The following is a 9,782-nucleotide window of genomic DNA, read 5'->3' as shown; positions in this document are numbered from 1 at the left end:
TCTAATACTGATGTGATTGTTGAAAAAGGCGATTCGGGTCTTAATTTTGAAGATTTACGGATCTGAAGAGAATGAACAGTTGTTGTAAGGGAAAGCAATTTGGATTATGCCTGCAATATAGCATTAACTGTTGGCATATGTCTTTGGAAAATCTTTGCGACGAGCATACACGAATTATTGACGGACATCCCAACTCATCTATAATCACATAAGGGTTCCTGGCAACTGATCATTTTGCCAGAGTAAAATGGATCAACGGTAAGTATTTCGCATGCTAATTATCCTTGGTGGCTTTTCCATAAAGCAAATTATTGTTTGAGACAGTTGCTGAGGAATGGTCATTGTATGAACCTTTGTCAGCCTTTTTAAGGAATATCTGATAATGACTGAGATGCAGTAACTGCATCTCTCTCAAGAGAATTCGACCGAGTGCGTTAGGGCTGTAGAGGAGCATACTGCATACAAATTTTGGACTGCATCGCCAGAAGTATCTGACTAGAAATGGAGGTAAATCCATAACATAAATGCTACAGAACTATCATGTCATACTGGAATTATACTTGAAAACTAAAACCACTTAACTACCAAGTTTTATTCTTGGATATATGATAAATTGTTTGATTAGAAAATTCGTTTTACCAAGGTGCTCACATTATCCCAAGCTTAATTTTCTGAACAAAAATATGAGACTAGTTTTTAAAACAAATACAGAAAATTTTTTAACAGTGCACCAAATACCATCTTATCATCACAAGAGGAACACAGTGCTCTTTGAAACGGAATAGCTTACTCTGTGTACTCCTATGAAGATGTTGAGGTATACGCCAAGTCCAAATATTTACTTGTTAGCCCCAACTCGTGAGTTGAGAACAACACACGTTGGCCTTCAACGTCTAACCCATCGGCCAAAACCTGGAGCAACTACACAGACTGTTTTTCGAACCGGAGCAAACAGCCTCTAAACTCTTAGTCTCGAGCAAATTACCAGCGGCCGTAAAGTTGAAAAGGCGTCTTGTATCTGCTTATGTAGTTGCTGTTCAGCGTACCACATCCCTCATCTCGGACAGTTACTTCTTGCGTGCAGCAGGGTTATACATAGTGATTACATAATCAAGTTGATTACGTCAGTAATTACATAAACACACGGATTACGTAATGTATTACAAATCCCACGGCGACAGAGGCAAAAAAAAAACATCAACAAACAGCGCTTAACCAACATTTTTCCTCGACAGTTTCAGCGGTTTCACTGTTTACACCAACAAAAGGACACGGAGAGAAGAAGGAAAGCAAAGCAGCGGCAGATCAACAATGCAAGCTCCAGTGGTTTTCATGAGTAAGTTGTCAGCCTTGGGGCTCGGGATATTGCGCGCTCGTTACTAACCGCTGGAACCAAACAGATACGTCCCAAGACCGCCAAACTGGTAGAGAGGCCCAGATCTCCAACATCACCGCGGCAAAGGCAGTGAGTGACATCATCAGAACGTGTCTTGGGCCGAAGGCGATGCTGAAGATGCTGCTTGACCCTATGGGCGGTATTGTGCTTACAAACGACGGGCATGCGATCTTGAGAGAGATCGATGTTGCGCATCCAGCCGCCAAGTCGATGATTGAGCTGAGTAGAACCCAGGACGAAGAGGTTGGTGATGGTACCACCACGGTGATCATACTTGCTGGTGAAATCCTGGCGCAGAGTTTCCCGTACATTGAAAAGAACATTCACCCTGTGATTATCATCCAGGCGTTGAAACAGGCGTTGAGTGATGCCCTCGAGGTGATCCATGAAGTTTCAAGACCTATTGATCTGGACAACGAAGACGCAATGATCAAGTTGATCGGGGCGTCTATCGGTACCAAGTATGTCAACAGATGGAGTGAGCTCATGTGTAAGCTGTCCCTGAAGGCTGTGAAGACCGTGTTGGTTGACGATGGCGCTGGTCATAAGGAGATTGATATCAAGAGATACATCAGAGTTGAGAAGATCCCCGGGGGTGAAATTGAAGATTCCAAGGTGTTGGATGGAGTCCTCCTTAACAAGGATGTCACACACCCAAAGATGAGAAGGCTCATTGAGAACCCAAGAATCATCTTGTTGGATTGTCCACTGGAGTACAAGAAGGGGGAATCGCAGACCAACATTGAAATCACCAAGGAGGAAGATTGGAACAGAATCTTGCAGATTGAGGAGGAGCAAGTCAAGCAGATGTGTGAAACCTTGCTCTCCTTTAAACCTGATTTGGTGATTACAGAGAAGGGTGTTTCAGATCTGGCTCAACACTACTTGCTAAAAGGTGGTGTCACCGCATTGAGAAGAACCAAGAAGTCTGATAACAACAGAATTGCCAGAGCCACTGGTGCCACAATTGTTAATAGAATCGAAGACCTCCGTGAGTCGGATGTCGGTACCAAATGTGGGTTGTTCAAAGTTGAGCTCATTGGTGATGAGTATTTCACATTCCTAACCCAATGTCGTGAACCACAGGCCTGTACTGTGCTTTTGAGAGGTCCTTCAAAGGATATCCTCAACGAGATTGAACGTAACTTACAAGATGCTATGGCTGTGACACGTAACGTCATGTTCGAGCCAAGCTTAGCACCAGGTGGAGGTGCCACCGAGATGGCTGTGAGTGTTCGCCTCAGTGAAAAGGCCAAAACGATTGAAGGCATACAGCAATGGCCGTACCAAGCCGTTGCAGACGCCTTTGAGGTCATTCCAAGAACCTTGGTACAAAACTGTGGTGGTAACCCAATCAGAGTGTTGTCCCAGTTGAGAGCTAAACAGGCAAAGGGCGAGCATACATGGGGTATCGACGGTGATAACGGTAAGATTGTCGATATGAACGAATATGGAATTTGGGAGCCCGAGGTTATCAAGCAGCAGAGTATCAAAACTGCGATTGAAAGTGCATGTCTATTGTTGAGGGTTGATGACATTGTCAGTGGTGTCCGTAAACACGAATGAGCGAAGTGACTAACTAACAAATGAACTCAATACTCGTTTTAATTAAATGCTATGTAGTTGTTACAACGATCTCCTCCTCCTGCTGATCGACCATCACCTCATCCTCGTCGTATTCTTCGTTACCCTCACCACTCGCGTCCTCGCCTATCGGGAAGTGTGTCTGTATTATCTCGAGGATGTCGTTGATCTCGTCCTCGCTGAACCTTTGATCGCATTCCTCTATAACACTATATAGGCTGACCATCGAGTACGGCGCGGAGTTGATGATTTGTAGCTTCTCAATCTTCTCCAGCGAATATTTCGACAGATCCTTCATACACTCCGTTATACTATCAACGGACTGGATGTGCACAGGGGTCTTGGACAGATACGAGCTCAGATCTCTCGTGATGCTCTCCAAATCTGGGTTCAACGACCTCTTGGGCTTTTTGGCATTGTCCTGCTGTGCCATCCAGTTATTCTGTCGCTGGATCTCCTTCAAATGCTCAAACACTTCGAAGTTCGACAGAAGCCTTTCCCTTTCAATCTCAACCTTCATCGAGGATATTGGCTACGATTGTACAACTCGAGACACGCAAGCTCTGTGCAGACGATGGCCATTAAACAGTATGAGCTGGTGAAGTTAAGCAGAAAAAAAAATAAAAACACACATGTGATCACGTGACAAACACACCGACATCTCAGCAGTATGTGATGTTTGGATGTTCTTACGTAAGCAGGGTACACGCGCTCGTAACCATTTTCTTCACAAAATGTCAACTGCCTCATTGGGAAGTCGCACGCTAGTTTCCCGACCATTGCAGAACTCCGCACACCACGCACACCAACCCCCACGTGCGCTTCTCTACTCTTTCTTCCGCTTGGGTATTAAACATACAACCAAACTCGATACATCACAGCTTTTTTTCCTGCTTGGTTCTTTCACTTAACCTTCTCTTGCCATATTCAATTGGCAGTGTACCTACATTCTTGTGAAGGAATCCAATCAGCTGAAGAGTTGAGTGAAGACAAGCGATGAAATTCGGCGAACATCTGAAGAGCTCCCTTATCCGGGACTACAACTTCTACTACATCTCCTACGATGAGTTGAAGGGTGAATTGAAGAGTGGGTTGCAACAGAATGGCAATGTCTGGACCGATGAGCTGGAGGAGAAGTTCCTCACGAGCCTGGAGGCGGAGCTGGATAAGGTGTACACCTTCCAAAAGGTGAAGAGACAGGAGATTGTGAGAAGAATCAAGGATGCTGAGCACTCTGTGACGGAGGTGCTGGCGATGCTTGAGTCTGGTGCGCCTCCTTTTGAGCAGGACTTTGAGGACCTGGAGGAGGAGCTGAGTGATGTGATTGCTGACGTGCACGACCTGGCCAAATTCACAAGACTGAACTACACCGGGTTCCAAAAGATCATCAAGAAGCACGATAAGCAGACCAGTTGGACATTGAAGCCAATCTTTCAAGTGCGTCTGGATGCTAAGCCGTTCTTTAAGGACAACTACGACCCGATGATTGTCAAGCTCTCTGGGCTGTACGACCTGGTTAGAACAAGGGGTAACCCAGTCAAGGGAGATTCAGCTGCTGGTGGATCTCAACAGAACTTTGTCCGTCAAACTACAAAGTACTGGGTTCATCCAGATAACATCACGGAGCTGAAGCTCATCATCCTGAAGCACTTGCCAGTGCTGGTCTTCAATGCCAACAAGGACTTTGAAGTGGAAGACTCCGCCATCACCTCGATCTACTACGATAACGAGAACATGGACTTGTACTACGGAAGACTGAGAAAGGACGAAGGTGCAGAGGCACACAGATTGAGATGGTATGGTGGCATGTCATCAGACACCATCTTTGTCGAAAGAAAGACCCATAGAGAGGACTGGACTGGTGAAAACTCTGTCAAGGCCAGATTCCCATTGAAGGAGAGACACGTCAATGCCTTCATGAAGGGTGAATACACAGTTCCACAAGCGTTTGAAAAGATGAGAAAAGATGGTAAGAAGTCCTTGAAGGAGATCGAAGGCTTGGAGGCCTTGGCTACTGAAGTCCAGTACACCATGTTGAAGAAGAGATTGAGACCTGTGATGAGATCCTTCTACAACAGAACTGCGTTCCAGTTGCCTGGTGATGCAAGAGTTCGTATCTCTCTTGATACTGAGCTGACCATGGTTAGAGAGGATAACTTTGACGGTGTTGATAGAACAAAGGGTAACTGGAGAAGAATGGACATTGGTGTTGACTGGCCATTCTCTCAATTGCCTCCAAAGGACGTCGAAAGATTCCCATACGCTGTTCTTGAGGTCAAACTACAGACTCAAATGGGCCAGGAACCACCACAATGGGTCAGAGACTTGATCTCTTCCCATCTTGTTGAGGCCGTGCCAAAGTTCTCCAAGTTCATCCATGGTTGTGCTTCTCTCCTGCCAGAACGTGTTGATCTAATTCCGTTCTGGTTACCTCAGATGGGCGTCGATATTAGAAAGCCTGTGCTCTCCAACGAAATCGGTATTCATAGAAACGTGGACTCCAACAACAACACTTCGAGTGGTGAATACATGGACGAAGAAGAGGCAATTGGCACAGGCGTTGGCTCTTCCACCCAGTTTGGTGCCATTGGCGAGTCCTCTCAGCAGGGCACTCAGCCAAACACGCAGGGTGTTTCAGAGAGCTCTCCGCTATTGAGCAGCGGAGGGAACGGCGCCACCACCAGACTAAGCAGCTCCAACCCTGTTGTTGCTTGGTACAACAGCGCAGTGGCATCGATAGAAGACTTCTTCACTGATGAAAACACCTACAAGGTGTCGAAGGATACCATCTTTGAGTCCAGGTTTAAGGCACCACCGGGCAAGAAGATTTGCGTCCCAGTCAGAGTCGAGCCAAAGGTGTACTTTGCAACAGAGAGAACCTACCTGAGTTGGATCTCCATCGCGCTTATCCTCAGCGCAACAACAACAACTCTGCTCTCCTACGGCGACCGCGTCTCGCTAGCCGCCTCCGTTGGCTTCTACCTCACCACCGTCGGCACCATCGTCTATGCTTCCGTCATGTACATGTGGAGAGTCATCAACATCAGGGCCAAGGTTGCCGCCAACTACGACGACAAATACGGCCCGACATTGATCTGCTCAGCATTGGCTCTGTCAGTGTTTGCAACCTTCCTCTTTAGGGTCCTTTGATTGTTGATGTACACAAAAGAGCTTCTCTACCACAAATCCTTAACTTGCCCAGGCGATAGTGGCGATGATACGTCGAATGTTACACAGAGATGGGGGGCGAGGACGAGGTTCTGCCAATGGAAGGTGTGTTTAGATGTTTTAGTCCATTTTCTTCCTACTTATAAAGCACAGTATCGTTTCATTTCCTCTAGATCACTTTAGCGTGTTAACCAGATCACCGGCATTGTCTGATATGCAACACAGTGTTAGTACCACATCTTACCGTCAACGTGAACAAGGACCCGTGCAAGCCAATGGCTCTAGGGCGCACGTGACTGGATGCGGTACAGATCGCCTCCAGGGGAATATGAGCACCAACAGTGTTTACCTCAAGGGCACGCACGGGTTGAGTAGACAGGCATTGCAGTACAGCGGCCCCAGTCCTTTGAGCCGTCCCCACGTTCAGGCGTCAACCCATGGCTTTACAGGCAGTCATAGCAGAGATGGTTTCACAGACTTGAAGACAGCTCCAAAGGGTGGTCAGGGCGTGAAGCCTGACGACTGTGGTCATTTCGGCGTGCAAGCACAGCAGTACATGGGTGGCCATTTTACTGGTCCAAGCTCACGCCATGTTGGACAGCAGCAGCAGCAGCAGCAGCAGTATCATGATGGAGCCTGTGAGGACGTTCCACGTCCATACCGGTTCCCCCCAGGGTTTGATCCAAGGGGAACGCCAAACATGTCTCACAGGGAGAAGGTGGACAAGTGGTTATCTGACGTTCCTATGTATCTCACAACAGTGACGAATCACAGCCAATTCGCAAAGCTCGGGAACGAGGTTGAGAGCTCCTCTGGCACTACTGGTTGTGTGTCGATTTGGCGAAACGAGTGCTATCAAGGTATTGTTGAAACGTCGAGCACAGTATCAAACGACGATGGCAATCTATCAACATCTCTTGATGAAGATATGAGGTACGAGTATGATGACCAGTCGTGCTGCTGGCCACTTGTGATGAATGATAACAGTAGTTTCAACATTGGAACTAGTGTCGGTCTGCTGTGCACGGGATTCAAGTTTGGGCTCTTTGTAGACCATGATGATGTCCTAGAGTACCAGTCTAGGAAAATAACGAGGTATGTCAAGAAACTATACAGACAAGACCATTCTGAGACTGTTATGAAGTTGAACCAAGTCAGCATGGAATACACTGGGAATGAAACCGGTAGAAGTCAAAGCAACATGCCACTGAACGAGTCAGGCACTGGGGTTTATTCGGCTCATGACGACATGGATGAAGACGAGTACTATGACTTGTGCAACGTCAATCTCATGACAATACCGGCTCTTCCAAGGCGCAAAAGGCGTTATTTATAGTGATGCCAGGCCCATCTCGTCTATCATCATCGTATACTTTGGATCAGTCGTTGAGTATGCATTGCCCATTCTGATAAATAATAGCATTACAGTGTACGAGCATACAACCTCGACAAGGATTTGAAGGGATTATATCTTCAGTACTAAACCATAGTTTCCAGCCTTTTGTACTTGTAGTTGGTGTTGAGATCCACTACTTTGTCCAGACTTCCATCGTGACGTATCAATAAAATCGAGCCATCTTGATTTGGTGTCTCCTTCTCCAATAAGAAAGCCTCCAGCTGTGGACATCTCACAACGGTCAAGCTCTGTACATTCAAATCGGGAGGATTCAATATTCTCAGTGATTTTAACTTAGGAAGCTCATGTATGCACGGATTAGGCCCCACACTTGTATCTTCAAGAGATAGTAAACAGAGCTCAGGTGCTTTGAGATCGAGATGGAACTCACCAAGATCAGAATGACTATTATTGGCTCCAGGAAGTGACGATGTCAAAAGTAGATAGTTGAGCTTTGGGAAGTTAGCGTTCATGAAGTTGTAAGTTACGGGATACCCCATCTCCATCGAAAGCGACTCCAAAACTGGAAAAGAGACTTCTTTCAAGTCGAATGTGTACCCGGTAATATAGTCAGTTTTTAACAATGGTTGTTCGATGACTGATATTATCAACAAAGATGACGAATATTTCCTTTGAATATCTCTGATATCGCTTGGATGGGTCGCAAAATTCATGATAGAAATGGTTTCAAGTCTTGGTGAATTCGGCAACGGTGATCCGCATGTTAGCTCTAATGGACTAAACGATGCATCACGAATGTAAGTTATGCAATAATCTTTGAGCTTAGGGAGCTGGAATTCCCTTAGATCTTCAAGGTTTGATGACTTATTGTCAGAGATATTCAAATATTCAATATTGGGGGTGTACTTCCACCAGGGATCAGAAGACATCATCTTAAGACCTGCTACTCCTTGAAGGAAGTCATAGCATCTCTCATCATTTGGGCCCATCACAGAACAAAGATACACTTCTTTTAAAGATGGAAAGTTGTTTCCCATGATTAAGCTGAAATGACACCCACTCAAACGCATATTTGATAACTTTGGAGCATCTATAAAACAGAAATGATCTCTCTTAGAGGACGCAGATGAAGACACGCTCAAGGCTCTGCAACTGGGAGCATCCAATCCTGATATACTTATGCATTCCGAAAGTTTGATCTCAACATTAGTCAACGATGATAGACTTACTCGGTGTAGAGTTAAAGCACCACCAGAGCTCAGAAATGCTCTCTTTAGAGAAAGAAATGATGTATCCTCAATTTTAAGTGAGGCTGATCCCTCAAGTGTAACCGAAAGAGAATTAATGGAGTCATTATTAAATCCAAACCAGTGTATGTCATCTCGTATTAAATGCAATCTGAGCGTTGTAATCATAATGGTCTCGTAGTCTATCGAAGAATTGATTGAATCGAAAGTTTCTTCAACAACCAGCGTTGTGAGCTTCGGTAGATCCCATCTAGTTGATGTATCTAAGCTTGAACATCCGATGAGATTCAACTTTTCAAGACATGGCAGATCAAGTGCTTCAGGAAAGAAGCCAACATCTTGTAAAATTAAAGATCTCAGCTGAGAGCACCTGTGGATCAAAGGATTCCAATAGTCTTCAAATTTCAGTGTACAGCTACTCTGGTAATCTTCAGTGGCGTACTGGAAGAAGGCAGTATCCTTTATACAGTGCCTTTCGTTCTGCAAGAAGGACAATGTGGTTTCTGTTATGGTTTCACTTCGGTCCATATTAGGGAAGCAAAACTTCTTCGGAATGTGGTTCTTGACAAGCTCGTCCCTGAGTGATTCACTAGACAACTCTCCGAGCACAACAACACAGAGACACCTTTCCATACCATTTATACCATTTGCATGGTCAGTGATTTGGTATCTCTGTTCTATGTGTGGATACAACTGCTTCAGGCTCTCTTCACAAATGATGAGCCCTATCTTGTCAGATAATGCGTCCTTGAACGTTGGGATTGATAACAAGTTATCCAAATCCGGTACATCCACATAGAAAAGGATCTGCTCAACAATCTCCACCGGCAACAAGTGGAGCATTTCCCCTTACGCTTCTACTAACTGCTGTCTGCTCACCACGGTATTATATGTTGATGTTGATGTAATGGCTCTGCGTAAACAATAGATACCGTGTGTGGCGCAAACCAGTAGCTGCACGTGGTGTTTGGATGTGACAAAGTGCCCGTATAAGCTCTAACTACCACCTCAACATACGCGTCCTTCTTGG

At 45.5% G+C, this 9,782-nt stretch overlaps 5 protein-coding genes across 5 annotated transcripts; 3 read left to right on the top strand and 2 right to left on the bottom strand.

Moving 5' to 3' along the window:
* The first annotated feature begins 1,860 nt into the window (after positions 1-1,860).
* Positions 1,861-3,318, top strand: CCT3 (chaperonin-containing T-complex subunit CCT3). The gene has a single exon (XM_020215716.1). The coding sequence runs from the start codon at positions 1,883-1,885 to the stop codon at positions 2,960-2,962; it is 1,080 nt and encodes a 359-aa protein (XP_020068734.1). The 5' UTR covers positions 1,861-1,882; the 3' UTR covers positions 2,963-3,318.
* On the bottom strand, positions 3,012-3,500 carry RPC17 (DNA-directed RNA polymerase III subunit RPC17; the record flags this gene model as incomplete). The annotated part of the gene is made up of 1 exon (XM_020212966.1): positions 3,012-3,500. One exon carries the CDS (start codon positions 3,498-3,500, stop codon positions 3,012-3,014), a length of 489 nt encoding a protein of 162 aa, XP_020068733.1.
* A 476-nt stretch (positions 3,501-3,976) lies between these two features.
* VTC4 (Vtc4p) lies at positions 3,977-6,130 on the top strand (the record flags this gene model as incomplete). Its single annotated transcript, XM_020212972.1, has 1 exon — positions 3,977-6,130. One exon carries the CDS (start codon positions 3,977-3,979, stop codon positions 6,128-6,130), a length of 2,154 nt encoding a protein of 717 aa, XP_020068732.1.
* CYBJADRAFT_30439 (uncharacterized protein) lies at positions 6,116-7,556 on the top strand. Its single transcript, XM_020217653.1, has one exon. It carries the CDS (start codon positions 6,363-6,365, stop codon positions 7,482-7,484), a length of 1,122 nt encoding a protein of 373 aa, XP_020068731.1. The 5' UTR covers positions 6,116-6,362; the 3' UTR covers positions 7,485-7,556.
* CYBJADRAFT_179873 (uncharacterized protein) lies at positions 7,556-9,757 on the bottom strand. The gene has a single exon (XM_020216982.1). The coding sequence runs from the start codon at positions 9,593-9,595 to the stop codon at positions 7,628-7,630; it is 1,968 nt and encodes a 655-aa protein (XP_020068730.1). The 5' UTR covers positions 9,596-9,757; the 3' UTR covers positions 7,556-7,627.
* Positions 9,758-9,782: the final 25 nt, after the last annotated feature.

This window comes from Cyberlindnera jadinii (assembly GCF_001661405.1).
Source record: "Cyberlindnera jadinii NRRL Y-1542 unplaced genomic scaffold CYBJAscaffold_15, whole genome shotgun sequence".
NCBI classification, from domain to species: Eukaryota; Fungi; Ascomycota; class Saccharomycetes; order Phaffomycetales; family Wickerhamomycetaceae; genus Williopsis; species Williopsis jadinii.
Note: the sequence above shows the minus strand (reverse complement) of the source record. Positions and strands in the feature narration are given on the sequence as shown.

Excerpts from the sequence above, each read along its gene's own strand:
- CCT3 (XM_020215716.1), top strand. The coding sequence starts at position 1,883 with ATGTGTAAGCTGTCCCTGAAGGCTGTGAAGACCGTGTTGGTTGACGAT.
- CYBJADRAFT_30439 (XM_020217653.1), top strand. The coding sequence starts at position 6,363 with ATGCAACACAGTGTTAGTACCACATCTTACCGTCAACGTGAACAAGGA.
- CYBJADRAFT_179873 (XM_020216982.1), bottom strand. The coding sequence starts at position 9,595 with ATGCTCCACTTGTTGCCGGTGGAGATTGTTGAGCAGATCCTTTTCTAT.